The 24,346-nt window shown below is 49.2% G+C and overlaps 2 protein-coding genes across 7 annotated transcripts in view; one reads left to right on the top strand and one right to left on the bottom strand.

The window, feature by feature from the left end:
* The first annotated feature begins 500 nt into the window (after positions 1-500).
* VIL1 (villin 1) lies at positions 501-8,566 on the top strand. 3 transcript variants are annotated; one of them, XM_057430203.1, is made up of 20 exons: positions 501-580; positions 2,923-3,017; positions 3,214-3,288; positions 3,411-3,607; positions 3,891-3,999; positions 4,276-4,386; positions 4,482-4,684; positions 5,132-5,210; positions 5,332-5,430; positions 5,527-5,680; positions 5,791-5,891; positions 6,033-6,170; positions 6,337-6,495; positions 6,575-6,754; positions 6,863-7,008; positions 7,111-7,255; positions 7,550-7,738; positions 7,886-7,954; positions 8,117-8,254; positions 8,339-8,566. In XM_057430203.1, exons 2-20 carry the CDS (start codon positions 2,943-2,945, stop codon positions 8,450-8,452), a joined length of 2,481 nt encoding a protein of 826 aa, XP_057286186.1. In that variant the 5' UTR covers positions 501-580; positions 2,923-2,942; the 3' UTR covers positions 8,453-8,566. The 3 variants fall into 3 exon arrangements, with proteins under 3 accessions (XP_057286186.1, XP_057286184.1, XP_057286185.1); XM_057430201.1 differs by lacking the exon at positions 501-580 and adding an exon at positions 1,888-2,057; XM_057430202.1 differs by lacking the exon at positions 501-580 and adding an exon at positions 1,888-2,057 and having other exon boundaries at positions 2,920-3,017.
* Positions 8,567-12,538: 3,972 nt separating this feature from the next.
* Positions 12,539-24,346, bottom strand: part of USP37 (ubiquitin specific peptidase 37) — a 33,125-nt gene continuing 21,317 nt past the window's right edge. For 3 of the 4 annotated variants that reach the window (XM_057430197.1, XM_057430198.1, XM_057430200.1), the window contains 7 exons: positions 22,128-22,380; positions 19,548-19,714; positions 17,660-17,720; positions 15,343-15,458; positions 14,026-14,095; positions 13,512-13,650; positions 12,539-12,694 (listed from right to left, as the gene is read on the bottom strand). In XM_057430197.1, the coding sequence (XP_057286180.1) occupies positions 12,607-12,694; positions 13,512-13,650; positions 14,026-14,095; positions 15,343-15,458; positions 17,660-17,720; positions 19,548-19,714; positions 22,128-22,380 (894 nt within the window). In that variant the 3' untranslated portion in view covers positions 12,539-12,606. Of the gene's footprint in view, positions 12,695-13,511; positions 13,651-14,025; positions 14,096-14,848; positions 15,073-15,342; positions 15,459-17,659; positions 17,721-19,547; positions 19,715-22,127; positions 22,381-24,346 lie in introns of those variants that run through there. The other variant, XR_008975039.1, reaches the window with a different exon arrangement.

The raw sequence follows: 24,346 nt of genomic DNA, 5'->3' as shown, positions 1-24,346 counted from the left end.
TGTTCCAAGGGGGCACAGTGATGTTCTGCCCTGCTGCCATGACACCCTTGTCCTAACTCCTTCCCCTCCTCCTGGGAGAAGGAGGTTTCCCACCCCTGAAAAGGGCGGGGGGAAGGGGGTAGAATTTACTGTGTGTGCTCTGCTCCCAGCTTTGGGGCGTGATGGGGTGGGGGTTCACAAGTGCTTCCTTCCTCACTGTCCTCTAAATAAGGTGTCAGAGCTGGAGGTCACTGGGGGGGGAGCCGACTCATAACCCACCCTGTGCAGTCTGCTGCCAGCATACAGGCAGTGGGGTGCTGGGGGGTGTCTTAGCTGCCTCCTCCATAGCCTTGCTGGCCCTGTGCCTCCCCTCATTAGAGAGTTCTCCATCTTCCCCCATGGCTGCACTAATTACTGAGTTCATTAGTGGCCCAGCGTGTCCGGCTGGGGGCCCAGGGAGGGGGTGAGAGCTCTGGGGCTGGCTTGGGGTCCCCCCTCGTGCTGTACCGTCGGGAGGGATACCGCCCTGGGACACGGAGTGGAGCGTGGCCGCCAGGGTGTCACCCTCCACCCTGCACCCCTCCAGAGGCTCTGCAGCTGGGTAAAGGTCCCATGGGGGGCGCTGGTGTGGGTGCACAGGGTGGGAGCTGGCTGGAGTGGTTATGGGTGTTTAGGGGTCCAGCAGTAGCAGAGCGCATCCCTCTGCCATCAGGGCCCTTTGTTTGTGGCTGACGCCTCCATGGCCTGGGTTGGCTCATTGCTATCACTTCAGGGATCCTTCGGGAGGGAAGGCAGGCAGGGTTTGAGGCTCACCACAACCCAGGCCTGGCACCAGGGTTATGGACAGGGTGTGGGATGCTCCTGGCGCTCATGGCCAGGGCTGCTGGCTCAGCAGGGTGTCCCAGATAAGGCAATCCTGCAGGGCTGGGGAAGAGATAAGAGTAAGATGAGCCTGGGGGCCTGCTTGCTGCTGCAATCCACCCACCCCCCTCACCCCCCCCACCCCCACCCCCCCACACCCCCCCGGTTTATGTACCCCCTGGTCAGCCCCCAAAACCACCTTTGGGGCTGAAATCCACTGGGCAGGGCGCCAGTCCTCTCTCTGCCAACGCCAAGACCATCCTCAGACACCACCCACTGGGGCTGGACTTGGGGGCATGGGACAGGGAGTAGGGCTTAGCTGTGCCGCCGCCCTGTGTCCTGCTCCATACCACATCCCTGTGCCTCCCTCCCATCCCCAAGGATGAGGCTGTAGAGACCCCCAGCACAGGGAGCAAAGCCCATCAGGTAGTGAGCAGACATCTGGCCTCTAGCTGCCAATGTGGCACATCCTGGGAACAGTCCTGTGTGCAGGGGAGTGATGTGCCCGATGGGACATGAAGGCATGTGGGATGGGAAGGGGATGACCTGGGAAGATGATGCTGCGTTGCTGATGCCTCTGAGCTGGTAGCACCAACACCCCGTCACTGTGGGATGTGGGGAGTGGAGGGCAGCAGTGCAGCCCTGCCCTGTGACATCAGCCGTCACTTTGGGGAGTATTTCTGGGGGGCAGGAACAAAAAAAACCCTCATAGGCATGGGCTCAGTGCTTCACAGCTGGAAGGGTTTGGAGGTTTGGGGGACTGTTGAATGGAGGGCAGTGACAGAGCCCATCCCCATGGCATCAGGGCACCTCTGTGTTTGTGGCTGATGCACCCTCATGGCCTGGTTCATGCTGTTGCTATCACTTTTGGGAACCTTTTGGTTGTGTGGCAGGCATCAAAACCCCATCACTGTGGGCTTGGTGCCAAGGGGGACACAGGCCTGGAAATGGCAGCAGACAAGGGCACAGCACGCCCATAGGCAGGGTGCCATGGGGTGCCCTGTGCTGCAATAGCTCCTGGGGGACAATCACACCATGAGTAACGGGGCTCTTCAGGTGCCACAAAGCCTTGGAGGGCCATGGGAACCTTGACTCCAGACTGTTCCTGCCCTTATATGGTGAACATAGGCTGGGACAGGAGGGGACAAAGGTCCCCTGGGTGGTGGCACCCAGCACTTTACCTCGGTGCGCTCACCTGTGGCAGCTCTGCGGGGAAGGTGAGGGGCTGGGGTGGGGGCCGCAGGGTGGGCATGGGGGGCAGCGCAACCCACAGCCAGCACAGCTCCTAGCACCGTGGTGGCCTAGGGATGGGGCTTAGGCACCCACCCCTGCTCCAGCCTGGGGCTGCACTGGGGGGATGCAGGGTGTGAAGGGTGGGATGTGGATGCTGTCAGGGACAGCGCAGTGGGACCAGGTTGGGGTTTGCAAGGCTGGGGGAGCAGAGGCCCCTCTGCTGGGCACTGCTGGCTCTCCCTGCACTGGCATGGGAGACATGGCTGAAGGCAACCTTGGCAGCGCCGAAGCTGAGCCCTGGCGTGCTCAGCACCTCTGTGGGGCTGGGACATGCCCTTACTGGTGGGCATGGATCTGGCACTGGTTTTGGGAGTTGGGGGGCTGGAGCGGGCAGGGTGTGCTTGTACATACGTGTGTGTGTGCAGGTGGCCATGTGATGCCGTGCCATCGTGTGCTGAACCATGCCGGGACAGGGCTGAGCAGGGCCAGTTCCTGCTGGCCCTGGGGAAGAGCAGAACATACCTGCAGTGGTGGCACTCAGCAGGGGAGCCCTGCACAGCCCTGCCCAGGCACAGGGCACCAGAGTGCTCAGGGGACCCTGCTCCTCCCCACTTCAGACCCTGTCATGGAGCACAATAGCCCCCATCTGCTGCAGTGCTGAGGGAACAAGAGACCTGCTTGTCACCGGGGTGCTGGAGGGGTCCCTTACTCCATGCAGCTCTGGATGGCGGTTTATGGCCCAGCCGCTGCAGAAGTGGCAGGGCAGCAGGTGGCATGGCAGGCTGGCTCCATCCCAGCTCTTAATGACACTGCCTGTCATTAACGAGGGTGTTGCCAATGCCCCAGCAGGTCCCCTTGCCTGCAACATCATGGTGGAGCTCAGCAGCAAAGTCAGCAGGACGCTCAACAAGACCACGCCAGGCATCCAGATATGGCGAATCGAGGTAGGGATGGGGGCACCCATCACTGGTGTTTGGGGGGGGTGAGGAAGGGAAGACCCGTCTTTTGTGTGCTCAGTGCCTCAGTCTGGGATGTCAGTGCCAGGTTAAACCCACCCAGGTTTGGGGGTGGGGGCAGCAGGGTGTGCAGGGCTGGGGCAGGGGGTCTGCAGCTGCGCTGACATCTCCTTTCCTTCTGCAGAACATGGAGATGGTGCCAGTGCCCACCAAAAGCTATGGCAACTTCTACGAGGGGGACTGCTATGTCCTGCTGTCGGTAGGGCAGCCTGGGGGCGTGTGGGGGACTGGGGGGGGATGCTGGGGTGCAGGGAGGGGTGTCCCTGGCCAGGGGAGCTTGGGGACATGGGGGCTCTTCTAGCAGGGACTGGTGTCCTGCAGACACGCAAGAGTGGGAGCAGCTTCAGCTACGACATCCACTACTGGCTGGGCAAGGAGTCAAGCCAGGATGAGCAGGGTGCGGCCGCCATCTACACCACCCAGATGGACGATCACCTGGGCACGGTGGCCGTGCAACACCGGGAGGTCCAGGGCCACGAGAGCGAGACCTTCCGAGCCTACTTCAAACAGGGACTCATGTACGTTGGTCACCCCCATGGACCTGCTCCCACAGTGGGTGACGGTGGGAAGGGGTCCTCTGCATGCTCCCTGTGGGGACATCCCCAGTGGTGATGGGGACAGCCCTGTCCCAGTGGGGTGGGGGAGGCAGAAGGAGGATCTGGAACTGGTCTTGCTTCATTCATCACACTTGTGGGTGGGGTGGGGGTCCTTGAACACGTCCCTGTGCACAGAGGTGGGAGGGGAACCCCACTGGATGAAGAAGGGGGGGCTCAGGGCTGACGCCGTGTCCATCCCCTCCAGCTATAAGAAGGGTGGCGTGGCCTCGGGAATGAAGCACGTGGAGACAAACACCTACAACATCCAGCGCCTGCTGCATGTGAAGGGCAAGAAGAATGTGGTGGCAGGAGAGGTGTGTTACAGTATGGGGGGATCCTCAGCCATGAGGAGACACTGTTTGCGGTCTGGATCAGTCCAGGGCCTCCACAGACCCAGCAGGGGACAGAATGGGTGCGTGGCCACACCGCCTTGCCTCAGGAGCATCCCCACCCCCCAGAAGCCACTCTTGAGTTAGGAAGGGGAGCTACAGGCTGGAGGCATCAGCACTGAGCCAGGGCAGGTGGGGGCTGTGGAGCCAGGGTGACCCTGCTGCTTAATATCTCTCCCTTCAAATCCGTTCCCACGGCAGGTGGAAATGAGCTGGAAAAGCTTCAACCAGGGGGATGTGTTCCTGCTGGACCTGGGGCAGCTCATCATCCAGTGGAACGGTCCTGAGAGCAACCGGAACGAGCGGCTGAAGGTTCGGACGGGGGTCCCAGGGCTCCTCCCCAGAGCATGGAGGAGGAAGCCACCCCCCTCCCCAATCCGGGCTGACACTTCCTCCCCTGGGAGCAGGCGATGACCCTGGCCAAGGACATCCGTGACCGGGAGCGTGGAGGCCGTGCCAAGGTGGGAATAGTGGATGGGGAAGACGAGGCCGCCTCACCGGGGCTCATGCAGGTGCTCACGCATGTGCTGGGTGAGAAGAGGGACATCAAGGCGGCCATCCCTGATGACAAAGTGGACCAGAAGCTCAAGTCCTCCCTCAAGCTCTACCAGTGAGTTGCTGGGTGTTAGTCACCCATGGGGGCATCTCGCAGGGTGCCAGAGGGACCCAGCACCCATCTCTGCTGTGTCACACAACTCCTGTGCCCATGAACACACAGCAAGAGGGGTCAAGGCCAGTGACAGGGGTGGGTACAGATCCTTTGGATGCTGTTGGAGCAAGGGGAACCCCTGGTACCAACAGGGATGGTATCTGACTGGGAGATGCTCGTGCATGTGTGACCTTTGGATGCAATGGCAACGTCCCTGGATGGCCCCATCACATCTGACACCCCCTTTGTCCCTCCTCATGGCAATAGGCAGGGCAAGATGCAAGCCAGGTTGCCACCATGGCAGGGCAAGAAGGAGGGGATGGGAACACTGCCACCATCAGGTGGGGATGGGGAGGGGGTTTTCCAGCCCTCTTTCTAACCCCTCCCCCTCTCTTTTTCCCCTGCCAGTGTCTCCAATGCCAGCGGGAATCTGGTGATACAGGAGGTGGCGGTTCGACCCCTGACTCAAGACATGCTGCTGCATGAGGTGTGTCACCAGTTCCATGCTTGGGGGTGCCCAATTTCCTTGACAGCTTCAACCCTTCAAAAGCCAGTTTGGTGGGATTTGCCCCAAAACTCTGAATTTCTGCTGTTGTGTCCCCTCCAAGGACTGCTACATCCTTGATCAAGGAGGTCTCAAGATCTTTGTGTGGAAGGGCAAGAACGCCAACAAGGAGGAGAAGCAGCAGGCAATGAGCAGGGCACTGGTGGGTGCTGTGCCTGGGACTGGTGGTGGAATAGCCTGGGTGCTCCCCAGGGTGCTGGGCACCCCATGCTCACACTCAGGGTCTGAATCTCCCCAGGGCTTCATCAAAGCCAAGAACTACCCGGCCAGCACCAGTGTGGAGACGGAAAATGATGGATCTGAGTCAGCCATCTTCAGGCAGCTCTTCCAGAAGTGGACCGTCCCCAACCAGACTAGTGGGTTGGGGAAGACTCACACTGCAGGCAAAGTGGGTGAGTGTCCCCTTTTGAAGCTGTAAGACTCCGTGGATTGGGATGGGCTGGGGGCTATGGGGACCCCGTGACTGGTGGGGTATGGCTCATCCCTCTCACCTTCCTCACAGCCAAAGTGGAGCAGGTGAAGTTCGATGCTACCACGCTGCACGCCAAGCCCCAGATGGCTGCCCAGCAGAAGATGGTGGATGATGGAACTGGGGAGGTGGAGGTAGGGTGGCCAGGGCAGGATGTGGGATCCTCTCAGGGCACTCCCTGGGCTGCACTGGGGGATGTTGTGGGGCCCAGAGGCTGCAGGGCAGGGGGATACACCAGCCCTGGTAGCAGCACATCCCTGTCCCTTTCCCACCAGGTCTGGCGTGTGGAGAACCAGGAGCTGGTGCCTGTGGACAAGAGGTGGCTGGGCCATTTCTATGGTGGGGACTGCTACCTGATTCTTTACACTTATTTCGTGGGGCCCAAGGTGAACCGCATCATCTACATCTGGCAGGTGAGACCTGCATGTCACTGACCCATGGTGAGGGACGGGGGCACCTCCCTGGACTGGGGATGCTCTGCCCTACACATGGTTCCATGGGATTGGCGCAAGGGTTCCCTATTCCCAAGAGGGAAAAGGGGGCTGCGGGGGGCACTGAGCCCTGCTCTGCCCTGCCCAGGGCCGCCACGCCAGCACAGACGAGCTGGCCGCCTCTGCCTACCAAGCCGTCATCCTGGACCAGAAGTACAACAACGAGCCCGTGCAGGTCCGTGTCACCATGGGCAAGGAGCCAACCCACCTGATGGCCATCTTCAAGGGCAAGATGGTGGTGTACGCGGTGAGCAGGGGTGCCGGGGCGGGGAGCGGGGAGCCGCTGGTGCCGGTGGTGACCTCCCCTTCCTGCCCTGTCCCTCCAGGGTGGCACCTCGCGGTCAGGCAGCACGGAGCCCACACCCTCCACCCGCCTCTTCCACGTGCACGGCACCAATGAGTTCAACACCAAGGCCTTTGAGGTGCCCGTCCGCGCCTCCTCCCTCAACTCCAATGATGTCTTTGTGCTCAAGACCTCCGGCTGCTGCTACCTCTGGTATGGGAAGGTGGGTACAGCTGGGCACTGCGGGGGTGCTGACACCCCCATAGAACATGTCTCTACCTCTTCTCCCTGCGCTGGGGCTGGTGACGGAGCGCCTGTGCTTGCTTGGCAGGGATGCAGCGGGGACGAGCGCGAGATGGGCAAGACAGTGGCTGACATCATCTCCAAGACAGAGAAGCTGGTGACTGCAGAGGGACAGGAGCCACCCGAGTTCTGGCTGGCCCTGGGGGGCAAGTCCCAGTATGCCAACAGCAAGAGGTACAGGCAGTACCTACACACCCTTGGGGATGAGATGGTCTACCGGTTCCCAAGTGGGGTGAGCCCCTTTCCTACCACCACTACCACAATGCCCCCCACCAGGCTGCAGGAAGAGAACCCCTCCGTGCCCCCCCGCCTCTTTGAGTGCTCCAACAAGACAGGCACCTTCTTGGCCACGGAGATTGTAGACTTCACCCAGGATGACCTGGAGGAGAATGATGTTTATGTGCTGGACACCTGGGATCAGGTTAGCTTAGGGGTATGGGGTGGGGGACACCTTTGATCCCAATGTCCCCAGGGTGGGTGTAGGACCTGCAGCAGCTGGAGATGGCTGGATGGGAGTCTGGAACCCACCATGTCCCTGGCCAGCCCCTGCTTGGTAAAGGAAATTGCTTTCCATCCCCTCACTCCAGGGTTATATGAGATAGACTCCCGGTGCGCTTCCCTGGGGACAGATCCCATGTACCCCCAGCCATGGGTTGGTCATGGCCCCAGAGGGCCCGGTCTCACCCCAGTGGCAGACATGATGTCCTCATTCCAGGTTTTCTTCTGGATTGGGAAAGGTGCCAGTGAGTCAGAGAAGGAGTCGGCGGCGATGATGGTGCAGGAGTACCTGCGCAGCCACCCCAGTGGGCGTGACCTCGACACCCCCATCATTGTGGTGAAGCAGGGCTATGAGCCTCCCACCTTCACTGGCTGGTTCCTGGCCTGGGACCCTCTCAACTGGGCTGTGAGTCATGGAGGGGGGCTGGAAAGACCAGGTGGGCCTTTGCAGATGTGCCCAGGTGTGGATCTGGCTGCAGCTGGCACTGGCAGGGTGCACGCAGCAGCTTGCCTGGTCCTTGCCCAGGGACTGAGCACTTTTGTCACCTTCCAGGATAAGAAATCCTACGAGGAGCTGAAAGCCGAGCTGGGGGACGAGAGCAGCCTCGGGCAGCTCACCTCAGTAAGTGGCACAGGGAGAAGGGTGGGAAGGGGCGCAGAATGTTCCTCCGTCCCCTTGCCAGGTGACACAGAGCTGCAAGGACATGTCATCCAAGGACATGTCCTTGCAGCTGGTGCCTCTGTCCTGGGGCCGCCCTGATGCGTCCCTTTCCCCCCGACCCAGGCGCTCACATCCAGGCAAGAGGTCTTCACCGCCACCACCCCCCTGCTCCCCGAAAAGCTGGAGGTCTTCCCCCTGGATGTGCTGGTGGGCACCGCGGCTGAGGACCTGCCACGGGGTGTGGATCCCAGCAGGAAGGAGGTGAGAGGAGGCTGGGGCTGCTAGGGGAGAGGTGAATGGGGGGAGCCCCCCAGCCTCAGCTCAGCCTCCTCTCTCCTCCCCCAGTGCCACCTCTCTGACCAGGACTTCCAGGCTGTTTTCGGCATGAGCCGCTCTGCCTTCGGCAGCCTGCCCTTGTGGAAGCAACAGACGCTCAAGAAGGACAAAGGACTCTTCTAGGGCAGAGCCTAGGCACAGGGATAACCCCGGCTTGTTGTTTGTATTAAATAAAATGGATTTGGCAAGCAGGGCTGTGTGTACCCCTGGGCTCAGCCCAGAGGCAGGGCTTACTGGGCAAAGCGGTGGCACTTGTCGGCACACAGGTCTTGACCAGGCATCGAGGCAGCACAGGGACCCCTGTGCCCTGGGTCCTTCCTTTGCCCCCCTGCTCTTTGATGAGACCCACAAGCTGCCCACAACCCAGGTCCCCATCATGGGAGTCAGGGCTGCCCCATGCAGCCCCAGTGGCACCTCGGGGCTAAAGGTCTGGTACAGAGCTGGAGCTCCTCCCTGTGCTGTCACGTGAACCTCAGTAAATAAGTGCTGGACCAAAGGTAAGAGCAACAAGCAACAGGCTGATGGGATGGAGTGTGTGGGGGACAGACACCAGGGAGCACCTGTGTGTCCTTGCCCTGGGAGAGGAGAGCATCTCCCTCCTTCTTAGGCTCCACAGGAAGCCATAGAGGAACTGGTGGGTCTCACCCCAGGGACACATCTCTGGTGTATGGGAAGGTGCTGAACACACACATGATGTTCTGGGACAGTGCCAAACAGGGAGCAGAGGTGCCCATTGTCTGTGGTATCCAAGAGGCAGAATGGAAAAAAGATCTCAAACCAAGAGAGGGTTAATAAAGATGTGTTTATTTCACAAAAATCTATCTACACATCATTTAAAAAGGGGGGGGGGAGGGGACCCAAGAGCAAAAACTGTAAAGAATAGAGAGGAACAGGTCTGCTAAAACACAGAGAAAAGTGCTGCTCCACATCAACAGTGTAAAGAACCAGAAAGTCGGGATGCAGGCAGGAACCGGCAGCAGCCACCTCAGGGCAGGCAAGGCTGGAGTCAGCTGCCAGGGGTCCTGCACCCCATTTTTCTCTCTTTGGCAGGTGCTTACAGGGATAATAGCTCCATTAAAAAGAAAACAAAGCAGATGAGTTATGCCCAGCCCTGCCCACCCTCCCTGGGGCACAGTGATCCCCACATGTGGAGTGACTGCAGCAGAAACCGCTGGGCTGGCTCAGCCCTTCCTTGGGATGCAGGACAGGAAGGAAGATGCACAGGTGATGGTTATCTGTGCTGCAGCGAGAAGGAGGCAATGCTATGGCCCCAGCATTGGAGAGGCCCGCTCCTCCTCCTGGCTCCTTGCATTGGTGTCAGGCTGCTGCCCCGGCTGGGAAGCCAGTCCTTGCTTTGCAAAGGCTCTTTGTGCAGCCCTGCTGGCCAGGGCTCTGCTGGGATCCCCCGCCATGAGCTCCAGTTCATTGACAAGAATGGAGTAGGGGAGTAAATCAAGAACAAATTACCAGAGGCAAACAACGAAGGGGCAAGAAAAATGGCGAGACGGGAGTTCCTTGCATTCATATGCTGAATCACACTTGGACTGAACTAGGCTGATTCAGGAGCGGGTAAATGTTTAACCACAACCCTGTACATGTGGGGAAGAGCCTACAAGTGTTAACAGACTGCAACTGAACTTCTCCACCTACCTAAACCCCAGGATGGGCATCCCACATAGGAGCGATGATGATCTTATTGAACCTGCTGCTGGAACAGCACGAGGGGTGGGAACATCTCAGCTGTTGGGCAGCGCATCCCTTGAGGATCACACACCTGCCTGCCTCCCCACTGCTCTTGGACACGGAGAAAGCTGGCTTCTGCAAGGGAGGGGGCTCCATGGACCCTCCTGCCAGGGTGAAGGTGCAACTGAGCTGCTGCATGCCAAATGAAAAAGCTTAAATTAAGTTACTAGGTGCCTGCAAATTCTTAATAGCTAGAATAATAAGCAAGAACTTTTCACAAAACAAGGAACACAGGTTTCAAGCATCAGCTTTCGCACTCTGACCCAACCAAAACCTGGTTTTAAACAAAAATTACTGCACTGAAAAGTCAGGCAACGTTTGCTTTTATTATAAATTAACGGGAGTGCAGCGCCTTGCAAAAACAACCTTGTCACCCAAAAGAAAGCAGAGCTGGCTTCTGCCACTACAGGAATACTGGTTATTTACAGCACTAGCATAGGATGCGCTTGGGGAAAACAGGTTTGCCCTCTGGCCGGAGCAGTCCGTCACATTCGCAGGGGCGAGCAGTTCAAAGGACAGCTCCCACATCTCTGCCTCTTCCCACAGCCTGCAGTTCTACCCAAATTAGTATCCATAATAGAAAAGTATAATGCTTTATAATAAATTAACATACACACCCACCCGGGCTGCATCTTGCAAGATAAACGCTCTGTCATGTTTACAACCAAATGTTGGCTCCTAGCTTGGACACCAGAAAGATGTCACCCTGACCAGGTCCCTGGGCTCATCTGAAATGGGGACCGCAAGCTCAGTCACAGTCTTTTTAACACACTGGGGTCCCCAGAAGCCCTTGGTTTAGGGAGGACTACTGATGGCTGTAGGTCCCTGCTGTGCACAGGGGTGAGAAGAGGCCACTAAGGTAGCACCCCCCTGCCAGGAAGTGTGGAAGTGTCCATGAAAGGGGCCTGATGTCTCCTAAATTGATGTTTTTGTCTGCTTTGCTTCAGCTGATTTATTCCTGAGAAACTCCTAAGGATAGTTTAAAAAACCCAGAAATTACCTCAACAGCAAAAAAAGTGTTTGGTTTTGTTTCTTTTTTTTTTAAAAAAAAACAACCCAACAAACCAACAGAAGTCTTACACCTCTAAAACTCATGCTGCAAAAATATCAGAACTAGAGGCCAAACCAAGAGCAACACTACTCTGCTTAACAGCAACGTCTCTGAAATGAGTAAATGCCAGCAAAAGGAAACTGCCCCTGCTAAATCAGTGCCAAGGTGCTGAAAAACTGAAGTCACTTGGCTTCCCCCCTTCCCTGCTGAAACAAGTTGTCAAAGGAGCTTCATGCCTCAAAATCCAATAAAACACAACACTTCTTCCTAACCATGTTCTGTTAACGCTGAACATGGGCTTTCTGAAAGCTTTCCACCTGCTTTAGTTTCACAGTTTGAGCGCTCTGTGCTCTTCAGAAAGGAGAACAGAAGCATAGCTGCAGTAAAACCCCTCTTACCTTCTCTTCTTGGGATACAAGAAGACCAAGGCAAGACCATGGTTCAGTCAAGAGCAATTCAAGTGCCAAGTGCTACCCTGCAGACCCTTTCCCCATCACTCCTGTTTCACAATGCCCCAGGCCTGCGCAGAAAAGGTAAGGCTAGAACACAGAACACTCTTTCACTCCAAGAAGATGCAAAGTGGCTGTTGCTCACCTCCTGCTGCTGTTCTCAGTCTGCTCCAGGTGTTCACCTACCCCCAGAATTACACTGGAGCAGCCCCAAACAATGTCACTTCAGTGCTAAATACTGCACACCCAAAGAAGAGACCTCTCCTCTCCAACACAAAACAACCACCTCATGAAGAAAATCAAAGAGTAAAACTTGTAAAACAAAAGAAATCACATCTATAATCTCACACCTAAACAAGGATGACAGTGAATGGTGTAAAAAACCAAACCCAACAGAGCTGCCACCAGGTATGCAATACATTCCACAGCACCGACAGTTTGTTTCCTGGAAGCACAGGTAAACAGTGGAGCACTTCCAAACCCACGGATGTCAAAACCCATCAGCTTGAGTGATTCCAAAGACGAGTGGCGAGAGTGTACCCAGTGATCTGGGTTTCCAGTGAATATTACTAACACAACACACGCCAGGTTACCAAATCTATTGCTTAAATTGCTCTCGGATTAAAAAAAAAACAACAATAAAAACAAAAAAGCCAAGTGATATGTAAATCTTCACCACTCACTTCTCACAAGTGAATGGGCTTTTAAAGTCGAGTCTCTTTTTGCACTATTTGTTTTAAACCAGTTCATGAGCAGCTGTAGTCTTGTGGCTTGATGCAATTCTTTAAGGCTCCATGCTGACAAAATTATCTGAGGAACAATAAAAACTTCACCACAGGAGGATTGCTCTGGGATGTCGAGGTTTAAAAGTGTGGTTCAGGCCCAGGACTTGCACAGATGTTCAGCAAAGCGAGCGTCCCATATTTCTACCTTTTGCCTCTTGTTTTGGCCCTGAGCTGTTTGTTAACTCCTGTGTGGCTGGCACAAGTTCAGAACCTTCCTTGTTCCTCGGGAGGAACAAGGTGTTTTACTCTTCACAGAGGCTGACGAACTGATCTTCCTACTTCCATGCTAAGTGGCTGTGCATTTTTCTCTGTTTCTAGTAACTCATCAAAGATATCCCTAGAACAGAAGGGAAAGACCAGTAGTGAAACTTAAGTACAACAACAGACTGCTACATAAGACACCCCTGAGGAAATCAGCCACTGGATTTAATCCACAACCTCAAGCTCATGGATCCTGGCAGAGAAAGGTGTTTTATCTGGCACCTCAAAGCCAGGCTCCTTGAATCCCACAGCACTTCTTTTTAACTTTTTAATTTATTACAGTGAATAAGGTCAGTACTAAGCCTCGGAGAACAGTAACAATAGTCAAAATAACTCCTGGCTGGTAAAAGGCTCAGAAGCAACACAGGACACAGCCTGCAGATGAAGTAATATCTTTTATTAAAGCAAGCAGTAAAGACAGATGAAGGGGACAAACTCAGGCATAGAACCCCTTCTTCAGTTTCATGTGCCTGAAAAGATACCACTTCTACCTACAAACCTCATCTTACCTGTGTCCCAAGATGACACTGGCTGCAACCACGCAACCACACAACCACCAGGAACAGAGACAGGGCTTTTACAAATATCACAGTGCTTAAGGGAAAAACCCAAGCTGCATTATGATTCCTGGTGCGATGAATGCATAGCTGAGTCTCTGAATCCCCTTCTTAAAATACAATTTAATGCATCTTGTTAAAACCTTATGTATTAGTGACATACAATTCCACGTCTCTGTACTCAGAGCACTTGAATTTTGTCATTCTTGCATATAATTCTGACTATGATTTCTTCTGACAAATACATGGAGGCACTTTTCATCCCAGCAGGATGAGGAGGAAGAAGAGAAGCCCACTTCCTCTTCTTCCAGCACCAGAATTCCCCAAGACACCTACTTGTGCATGTAGAAGAAGATGTAGCCACTTCGGTCTCTGTCACACTGAACGGTGGCCTCTAGTGTTCTAGACACTTCCAGGTCATTGTAGGTGAACCAGGACTGCTTCTTGATATCATAGACATCACTGATGTAATGACCTTTAAAACAGAGAATGCACCTTTCTTTTCATGCTGCAGTTCAACCAGTAAGCTGGTTGGCTGGATACTCTGGTTCAGCAACCTACATCAGATTTAAATGCTAAAGACCCTCAAGATCCTGGTCCCTCCATCCCTCCTGGGCAATAAGCTGGTAACAAGCACAAGCAATTCCACAAACCCTGTAAGCAGTACACCATACATATGCTGCAGTGAGGGACTATGACATCCTCAACCTGCTCCCCACCAACAAACCATGACAGAAGACTTGCTTTGCTGCCGGAACTCTTCTCTGCAAGTAATCCTGTTATGGTAATGCTGTATTATAGAATTTTTAAGCTAGGTAGCAGATGAAGAATAAAATACAGTATCTTTTACCTGAAGATGATGTGCTTCCGATGTGGCTGACAATGCTTATGAGACGATACGAGTGAGGAAGCTCTCCTGTCTAAAAAAAAAATAAATAGTTCAATTAAAGCTTTTGGGCATTCACTCTTGTCCTACACAGCTTATGGGCAAGATGATTTGTATCTGAGATACCAGCTTTGGCTATTGCATCCAAAGCTACAACTCAACCAAAGATTACGGAAACACACAACCTGGTTCAGACCAAACAAGGAGTCTTTCCAGAAGTGGGAAGAAGCCTCCCATCTTATTTAATCTTTCAGCAAGCCAATGAACATGCAAGAAAGCCACTGTGACCCCAGAACAGATGCTGACATGAGGTCTGCGCTGCAAAGTTTTCTAAACAACCACTTCCTGACCGACTTCCACTGATGTCAGAATTCATTCACCAAATAAACATAGAAAGGCAAAAAGGGAACACTTCTGATATATCAAAGAAATACCCTTGATAATGGCACACAGATTTAACAGCTAACACAGGATATCTTTAAGGTCCCTTCCAACCCAAACCATTCTATGATTCTGTGTAGCCCAGATTCTCTCATCCTGCACCTGTAATGTTAGCAGACAACGCCCCTTCTGCATGCAGGAAACATGCTTGCTCTGTTCACTGCCAATAAAACTAAACGATAGTAATTGGCTTTTGGCAATATTTAATGCTCTCTGACCAGGAAACATTATTGATATGATTCACTGACAATACTCTTAGAATATTAACTCTTGGTTTAAGGGTAAGGAGATCAGTAAAGAGCTGCAAGAAAATAAAAACTGCTCAAAGAAACTCTAATTACTTAACCTTTTCCATACTACACAGTACTCCTTCCACTGAGGCAAGCAGGCAAGTTTCACAACACTGCTGCGTGGAGTCTCAGCGTGCCAGCAGCCAGCAGCACAGCCTAGGTTACAGTTAGGTTTCATCTAATGGGAGTAAGACATTGCCACAGCTTCTCAGTTCTGGTGGTGCAGGATCTAGAAGCCCATGGCGTTGCAACTAAACTACTACACTGGCTGAAGTCCTCTCTGCAAGTAAAAATTTCAGGCCCGCTGCTTTACATGCACTGAGACATTTCTGGTATAAAATCGCTGTTTCCTTTTCATCATTATCCACATCTTAGAGAAACTCAGAAGGTCTCGGCAGCTGTTCTGGTTTGGTTTCTTAAAATTAAAAGGACATCAAAGGAGAGACCCTTTCTAGACTCTACACCTGCTCTGTAAAACTATCTCCAACACTAAACTGATAGGAAATAAGGGGTGTATGTCTCAGTTAGCTTTTGAAATCATAGATCACACCTCAGCGTTTCTTTTCAGCTCTTCTGCTTCAGCTTCTGAATATTCCATGTCAAGAACATCTTCATTCCCAGAGTCTTCGTCAGAACCAACACTGTCCAGGAGAGAGCTGTTGAACTCTAGATAGCATGGAACAATGATATTGCATAAGAAGCCATAGCACACACAGGAATTCACAACAGGTTGGGGTATATCTAATCACATAAACAAAATGCTAATGCTTCAAGCTTCCTTTCCAAGGAAAGTAGGGGATACTGGAATTTCCAAATAAAAACTTTCTCTCCCTTCCCCAATTTGTCAGAGCAATAGTTAAGAAAAGTATCTTAGACTACACAATTCATTTTAGCATCCTCTCCCTCATACTTTTACAAAAGGGCACTATGGCAATGACAGCTGGGTGATAAAAGAGCACTTAACTACCCAGTTCACGCCAGAGCACCAGTCATCTGTAGCCAGAATTGATATTAAAAGCAGTACAGTCTAGTCAGTGCACTGTAAGATTCTGCAACAAGCAGCTATGAATTACAGTTTTAACTATAAGTTGCAATAACAAAGTGCATTTTCCAATTAAAACTGGCATAAAAATGCTACTGCTGGCAGCAGGCATCTCTTCACTGCTTTTCAATGGTAAGAAGGCTGCTCACCGCAGGAACTTCCAGTTTGCTTGGCTGAGCAAAATGCAGGCAGCTTTCTGTAAAGAGCCGGAAGGCACCAGTGCTCCCTGTACATGCTGTTCCAAACTTCCTGAGATTCTGCAGCTACCCCACTAATTTAAGATTTGGTACAGTACTCATTAGAAGTAGCTACGCTTTTACCAGCGAAATGAAAGCTGTGGAGCCCTTGGCGGATGAGAAGTTGAGATTAACAGGACACGGCTCAGGGTTTGGGATTTTTTCCCCCTTAAAAAGACTGTCATGCTGGTTATGATGGAGATGTTTTGCCAAAGAGATTCTCACACTGCTTTCCCTGTTAAGTCATCAGACACTGGATTAGTATAATCTTCTCAGGAAGTTTATAGATGAATCCCTCTAGCTGAGAATATTTTACTGCTGGTTTCCACACTTCTTGGGGCTGTTGGCTCTGTAAGATAGACTGCAGCCAAGAAACGCAACCACTTAGGTAGGTTTCTGCATGAAGCACTTGCCACAGCTATTGCTAAATGCCACTTCACCAGCGGTCCCTGGATAACTAGTGGTTCTTTGATTGGAGCACCACTGGGAGCCTGCCTAAGACAAATACTAGCAGCTACAACTTTGAGATTGTAAGCAGGAACTTCAACAACTGCTGCTGATGTTGCCTTACAAATGAGACAGTAGCAAGTAGAGAAGCACAAGGCAACTCTCACGTTTAAGTTAAGCAACTGCAAATCAGGAGGAGGAAGGATTTCTCGCCTTGAATTCTTCCTGGACACGAATCGAGGCAGACCTGAAAAGGACTGGGCACTCAGTCTGCCAGAGCTCATCAGGGGACACCACTCAAGACTGGGGGACGCTAAGGCAGCATTCAACTTACTTTGCTTCTCCTCAGAAGACACAGGTTGATCCAGTAATAACCAAATGTCTTTAAAGGTGCCTGAGCAACTACAAGAACCTTAACACAAGACTTCATTACCCCTCTCTCTCCCTCTTTGGAGGGGAATTTTTTCTGTTGCTTTACTCTGCCAGATTGTATGAAATCACTCGCATGCCAGCCTCACACAAATGTTAAACAGTGCCTGAGGCTCACCACACTGCCTGGATTTGGAGAAGGCAGATAGTGTATTTTGGATTTCTATTTTCATCCCCAACAGCTATACCTTGCAGTGAGGTCTGTGTCCCTCCCAGCCTGCTTCAGATACAGCACTCACTCGTTTTCCTGGGCAAGGCCAGTGCATTTGCTAATTAGCACTGCAATATCAATGCAAGTAAGAAATAATCCTTATGCTCTGACTAGAGCCATTAGCATGCTGTTTTTTGCTGGGAATGAAAAATTTCAAGGTCCATTTTGCTCTCTCTAGATCAATATTAAACATATAATACATTTATTGTATTACATTAGATATATTTAACATATTACTTATATGTAATCTATATATATTATAGATCTAATTAAAAACTCAAGAAACTGAAATCAGTCATTTTTCATATTAAGTTTTTCCTGGCATTTGCTTTCACAACCAAGAGCAAGAAAAGCTAACCTGAGCAAAGCCAAACACAACAAAGCGCACACCTAAAGAACATGAAATCCCAGCTGTCTTACAGACACTGAGGAGCTGCACTCATACACACAGATCTATTTTCCCTCAAAAGCAACATCATGGAAGAAGTTAAATAAGCTTCACCTTGTAGACTTAATTCCGTGGCTCGTTTAAGGTCATCATCCTCTTTTTGTTCTCGTGCCTCCTAATGGGAAGAGAACAAAACTCAGCTCATTGAGACACTTCACTGTTTAAAATTCTTGTGGTGCTCTTTTTCCATTGAAACTGTGCTGTTCTGGTTTCTACAACAAACCTGACACTAAATTAAAGGTTCTGTGTGAAGGAATGTTTGCAACCAGCAAGAATCCAATGTTCTCGTGCAACAGAACCTGGGACAAACCTTCATTAAGGCTCGTCAAAGCTCCTGAGGTTTGGTATGCAGCAGAGCGAGTCTCCAGTAACACCAAACGCTTTCCCTGGATCATTAATTTGAAAAGCATCTGAATGAATTTGCAACCCTTCACTAAGAAAAGCTGTCACCTACACACAAAGCTCCTCACGCTTCGACAAAATTTAGACTACTTCTGCCCAAAGCTGGCTGAGGACAGAATCATTATATCCTGACAGATTTCATTATTTTGAAGCCCTTAGAAAGCAGAGCCCGTGGTTGTGCAAAGCAGGTGTAATTTACAAAAGCAGGATGCAAAAATCCCCACCACTAAACAACCAGGTATTAAAAATATTACCATGAACAAGTAGCAAAGAAACCTCAAGTCAACAAACTCTTCTAATCTTTGGATAGCATCACACCCCTGTTCCTCCCACCACTCTTGGAAAGCTCAGAGCTGCAACAAGCCATTCAATAATATTTAATGAGCTGGCTCCTTAATTCAGGGTTTGAATGCTTTCAGTGCACCTGAACACAGAACCCTAACTATGTATTTCAAATGAAGATAACCACAGCTACCACATTTCCATGCCTGAATCATTAGAATAGCAGATTTTTGCTTCAGAACTGTAGCAGAACAACACTCAAAGGGCAGTTTTACATTATTAGCATGAGGCCTTTTATCTTACTATTTCTAAAGCATTTGGGAATCTTTGTTAAACTACTCAGCATTGCTGAATCAAAGCTACATCTGGCATGGAACACACCAACCCGCACCTCATAATGAGTAATGGTAGAGAAAAATCCAAGAGCCATGGAAACATTAGATCTTGTAAGGAAAACCATGACAGCTTTAGTATTAATAGAGAGCAAACAAGGGCACCTATTTAAAGAAAGACCTGGCTGAACGCTTGCTTCACTCTCAGCAGCTTGGTTAAACTTGTGGAAATCAGTTACAGATCTTGAAATTTTAAGTGGAATACAGATGGTTAGTACACAACTCGAGATCCCAATTCTTTTCAAGTCTAATTTAAAGGACTTGTTTTATATGAAATTACCTGAGATCCTTTTTTCAATTTATTAACAGAGAAAAATCATATAAATGCTCAGTTCCTACATTCTTTCTTCACTAAGCATCCCCTACTGGCTAATACTAGAAATGAGGCACTGGGATAGACAGATCTTTAACCTGACCCGGCACAGTTGTTCTTAGGATTTGGTCTGAAACCTGCCACTTTCACTGAGTCTTGACATGACAGGTTGCAAGAAGCAACTGTCAGGAAAGCTAAAGGTGAGCTTGGTTCTCATTGACAGGCAGTAAGAGCTTAGTTCAGTTTATCATCATTTTTATATAATGTTACAAACACCAGTGTATAAATGTGCATGGAAAGCTTTGAGAAATCTGCAGGTCTGTGATGTGATACGTGGTTTCCAAAGCACACACAAAATGTGCCCAGATGTATTCAGTGCCACCACTCTACTGACACTGGAGCTAGAAGAAACCCAAACCTTTTTTCATCTGGTTTTCTCAAGTGAAGCAGCCAAACCCCTCTGCAGTTACTGCCCAAACATCAGCTTTTGCTTCAGCCATTGGGTTTCCAGTGATGGGCAAGGTAAGTCAAGGAAGCAAACTTTATTTCTTACTTGCTCTTGAAGGCTTTGAGCCAGTGCCTGCTGAAGCTCTTGTTCTTCCCTCTCTCTCTCCATGTCGTACTGTTGCAGCCAGTCAACCTCCCCCTGGGAGCCTTCCGGAGTTTTGTTTTCCTTATTCTCATCAAAATCTTTAGTTATCTCAGTGAAATTGGCAGGACCTGGGGAATGAGAAAGTACAGATATGCTTTCCTGGGTCTTCTGTTACCAGCTAAATCCTCTTTAAATTACCACAACCCTTGCAGCACAGTGACATCTATTGACAGCGAGAGTTCACCAGCCATGAACAAAAGCACACAAGTCAAACAGAAAAAGCTCCAAAGCACAGTCTTGCACTTATTCCAACAGGTGTAAAATGAATCATTTCCTTAATCCCTAAACCTGTTTCTCTTCTCAGCCTTTTGTTCAGAAACAGCAACTTCAACTAAAGCAAGATGTCACAAGGCACTAGGTTTCTGCAGCCATGAAGCCGACACTTGAATTTCTCTAGAAAGAACTGTGGATTATAAAAATTTGCATTGCATATTATACCTCAGAATGCTACAGACGAAGCCACAATTAAAGCCAAATCATATGTAAGACAGAGGGAAGCACAGATCTTAAGCACTATTTAAATTTTTTAACTTTTTGCTTCAGGTAAGAGCTTTAATCTTGTGAACACCATCTACAGCATTAAAAGTGCAAGAACATTATAACTTTTCAGTTCACCTTTAAAGTGAATGCTGTGGCAGAAGTATCTTACAAAACTTCTAGCATGAACATTCATTCGACCATTGCATCTATCTCCTGCAGTTGCAAGACACCTCCCATCTGCTTGCAGATGAGAAAGTGAGGACCTGCTCCCACAGTTTTATCACACAGCAACATGTGAAGCTTTCATAGTTTTGCCCTATGCAGACTTCAACATCTGCTCATTAGTTATTAGCTAGGATTGTACAAGGCAGTCTCAGCATCTGTGAGCTCTTAAATACAAGACCACCAGAGCCAGAACTATAATCTGCAAGTCTAATCTTCTTAAGATGAAAAACAAAACTGAATTTATGACATGACCTTTGAACGCTTCCAGCATAAGAAGAAACAGCTCACAAAACTGTTATTTGAGGATCATGTAGCAAAAAAACCCATCCTCTGCCATATCTAAATTAGCTTTTTTTGAAAGCCCCACAAATTATTCAGTCTTTACAAAAAAAATACTATTACCGGCAGTAACAAAAAATGGACGAGGTTAAATCTGGCATGTTTAGAATCATCTTGCGTGTTACAGCAAAGGATCTCTTGCAATTAAGTTTCCTTTAAATAGAACAGGAATGTGAACCCAGGGCATGTTACATCCAGCTGCCATAACTGGTAACTCAGCATACACACACAGCTCATCTGAATGCCAAACAGAATGCTTTGAAGCAGTGCTTTGGTCAGACACAGTCAAACATAAAAAGCTCAACGTAATGTTCAGTGTTTACTTCATTCTTAAACAGAAAATACAGAAACTTTTATTAAAGACATACTTGTCACAAAGTGACACAATATTGTGTCACATGCTGTCACAATAGAGTCTTCAAATAATTATATTACACTCTCAAAAAAAAACCTGGAGATACATTTATGTGACCATGTTCACAACTCTTTTCACACAGCCGTAAGGAACATTAGTGTACATTAAGGAGGGCACAAATGAGGCTGACCACAGACTTAAGTTTTCTTTACACACTGCCTTCCAACATGAAAGCTGTCCATCGAAACAAGTGTGATTTTTGAGAACAGAGTAGTGCTTGTTGTTATTAACAACTAACCTCCTGGCTCTTGGAGGAGAGCATACTGTTGGCCTGTTTTTCCAAGCTAGTGGAATTTAAGATCTGTCTGAAAGCATGTAGCACACAGCAAATGATAAACATTTAAATTTCCTTCCACCAACTATAGAAAGACAATTTCCCTACACTGAGATCAAACAGGCTTCTTCTTGTACTTAACTGTGTTTCTAGGTCAAAGGCCATAATACACATGCCAAGCCTCTTACGCTCAAGGGTCTCCTCTCACATTAAAAAGTATTAGAAGAAATTACAGAGATAAACATAATTTATCTCTGTATAAATGTAATTTAGTAACTAGTGACAAAACAATTGCATTTACGAAAGCATTCTAGCCTTATGCACGCCAGACAACAATCGTGCACACCAGCAATGTAAACACTGCTACTGTGCTGCCCTGGCTGCAACTGCTACAGAAATGAAAATGCTTCCTGATTATGGAAGATTAAGTTCCAGACACTGCCAAATCTTAGTAAATGAAATTGTCTGGTACAGAAACCAAATGGAAATTTGTTAATCAGGAGAGAAGAAAAAAACCCAAAGGGAATTAACTCTGAAGATCAGCATACCTTTATCAGAGAGGCAACAGACATTCAAAAAAATACATTTCCACAGTTCAATGAATTCAACAGTAACAAAACTAAGGAAGCCAGGCAGCTTCAGCAGTGCACTTACAGCCAGATTCTGCTGCCATGCATTACTAACCTGATGCTATCAATAATCCACTTTAGCTCACTATAGTCCAACTAAGGTAGGTAGTTCGCCTTACCTGAGTCTAATGTTGCTTTTGGTTTCTCCATCTCCATAGATTCCAGGCTTTCCGGCAACTCCTGAATTTCATCGTCTCCAAAACCAGTGTCTGGGCTGCTTGTAGGCTTATCTTCATCATGGCTCAGAGACAGAGAAGCTTCCCTTTTGCTAATCTCTAAGACAGCTGCTAGCAGCTCATCTTCGCTCATCCCATCAAAACCAGCATTACCCAGCTCAGGTTTATCACCCTCCATTTTACTTCTTTTTGAACCCTAGAGACGAACAGAGTTATGATTAAGTGCTTGAATAAACAGGTATATAGCATCAGCTTTAGTTTTATTTTATTAACCCCAGGGAGTGGGAGCTTGGCTCTGTCAACATTAAACAGAGTTATATGAGACTCAACGGAGAGACAACCTTTGCAACTACGCTCACTTCAAGGAATATTTAAATATAAACTATAACCAAGTTTTTACAGGCCCTGTGGATTAGCATACAAAAGATAACCCTTCCCTTCTTTTCCTTCAACACATGTGTTCTACCTTTAGGTTCTGATGAAACCTCAAGCCTCTGGCAAATCAGTGATGAGGCACAAGTAGTGAAATTGCAAGTTTGTTAACAAAGGCTGAAGCAGCAACATGAGAGTAATGGAACTTGAACACAGGGATGGAACAACAGGAACTGAAACAAGGCTGGTATGAAGAGCAATTAAAATCAGGTTTGGTGCTGTAGACTTGCCATATAAAATCTTGGGGGCAGGGGGGAGGGAGAGGGGCAGGACTCTGCAAGTCAAATGAGAAAACAGTTAACCAGGGAAAGGAGTGTGTGGGGGGGAATTATTCTTTCCTTGGGAGAACAGAATGACTTTAAATTGCAAGAAGGAAAAACCACTTTTGTCTTAATCTGAATCTTTCCTTTTTTTCAGTTATCTTCCTAAACTTGACGCTCATTAACTCCTACATCATACCAATTTGCAACTAATATAAAAATGATTGAAATTACTATATTAACTGTTAATCAGGAGGTTAACTTCCATTTTCATAATTACACTACTTAGCATATGCTTAGATTTTTTCCCCTTCTATTATGTTAAAAATGGGCAAAAATAGTTTCTACGAGAATGTATTTGTCCAGGTCTTGTTCCAAACTGCACACAGATGGATCTCAAAACTTTGATAAAATGAACAAAAATATATTTTTATTGCTGCTTTTTACTTCAATACAGCAAAATTTTGCTGAACAAGACTAACTTCATATAACAAACATTTTGTATTAAAACTGGCTTATCAAGCAAGATCAGCAAAGGAACTGGCAAACTAAATTGCTTGTTCTAGACATCCTGACCTCCAAAAATTAGAAGTGACAAATTTAAACCTCTCTCCTCACACCTATTCAGGCACTGAATAAGGAAAGCAGAGTACCTGCTTTTTAAGCTTTCTGATTTCTCTCTCCACACCTGTAGGGTACTAATGTCAAAACTGGTTTAGCTTTTCAGCAAACACTAGTTCTGGGCACTTTGCCAACCACCACCACTATTTCAGTGGATGGACTTTAAAGACTTGGCAGCATCTGTGCATTATATAAATACAACTTTTTAATTAGAAATTATTTGCATAGATTTTAAGTAGCTCAGGCACCAAGACAGGCTGCTTTAAATAAGTATTTTTTAAAAGTACTTCAAATACTACTTCACCTGCAGAGGCAGAAATCACAGTTCTGCCCACTTCAGCTGGATGACTGCTATTTGCCCCTACAACCCAATATTGCATACACCCACTGTTCCAGCTCCTATCCCACATAGCAGCACTGTTTTGCAAGCACTGCCCTGCAGGGGATATACAGCCCTACAAAGTGACTGCCAAGCCTCTAATGCAACCCCATCCACAGCTGCTATGAGAAGCACACCAATGGAAATAGTGCAGCAGCAGTAATGCCACTTTCAAGGACCAGGACCAGGACCTGGTCTTCCCAGGACAACACTGAGAAGCACAGAGGATATGGTTAATGGTAACAGGTGGCTCATCAGGCTTGTGGTTGAGGAGTGGCCAATGTGCATGGCCACAATGAATGAAGTCACTTGTGTGGAATTATCACCACCACTGCCTTTTTCCCACAGCAGGCTGCAAAGCCTATAATTAATTTGCTATTAAAATTAATGTTTTATTCCCACAATTTCTGCACTCACAGTGATAGAGACTACCTACACTTCCTCACAAAAAAACTCGAGGAAGAATCACT

The sequence above is a fragment of the Pezoporus wallicus genome, unplaced genomic scaffold, assembly GCF_028554395.1.
Source record: "Pezoporus wallicus isolate ANWC-B61680 ecotype Strahan unplaced genomic scaffold, APGP_CSIRO_Pwel_v1 contig_5261, whole genome shotgun sequence".
NCBI lineage: Eukaryota > Metazoa > Chordata > Aves > Psittaciformes > Psittacidae > Pezoporus > Pezoporus wallicus.
The sequence above is the reverse complement of the archived record's forward strand: the minus strand, read 5'-3'. Positions and strand labels throughout refer to the sequence as shown.

Excerpts from the sequence above, each read along its gene's own strand:
- VIL1 (XM_057430203.1), top strand. The coding sequence starts at position 2,943 with ATGGTGGAGCTCAGCAGCAAAGTCAGCAGGACGCTCAACAAGACCACG. Across the intron at positions 3,018-3,213 it reads TCCAGATATGGCGAATCGAG|AACATGGAGATGGTGCCAGT; the intron begins GTAGGGATGGGG and ends TTCCTTCTGCAG. Across the intron at positions 7,009-7,110 it reads CAGTATGCCAACAGCAAGAG|GCTGCAGGAAGAGAACCCCT; the intron begins GTACAGGCAGTA and ends GCCCCCCACCAG.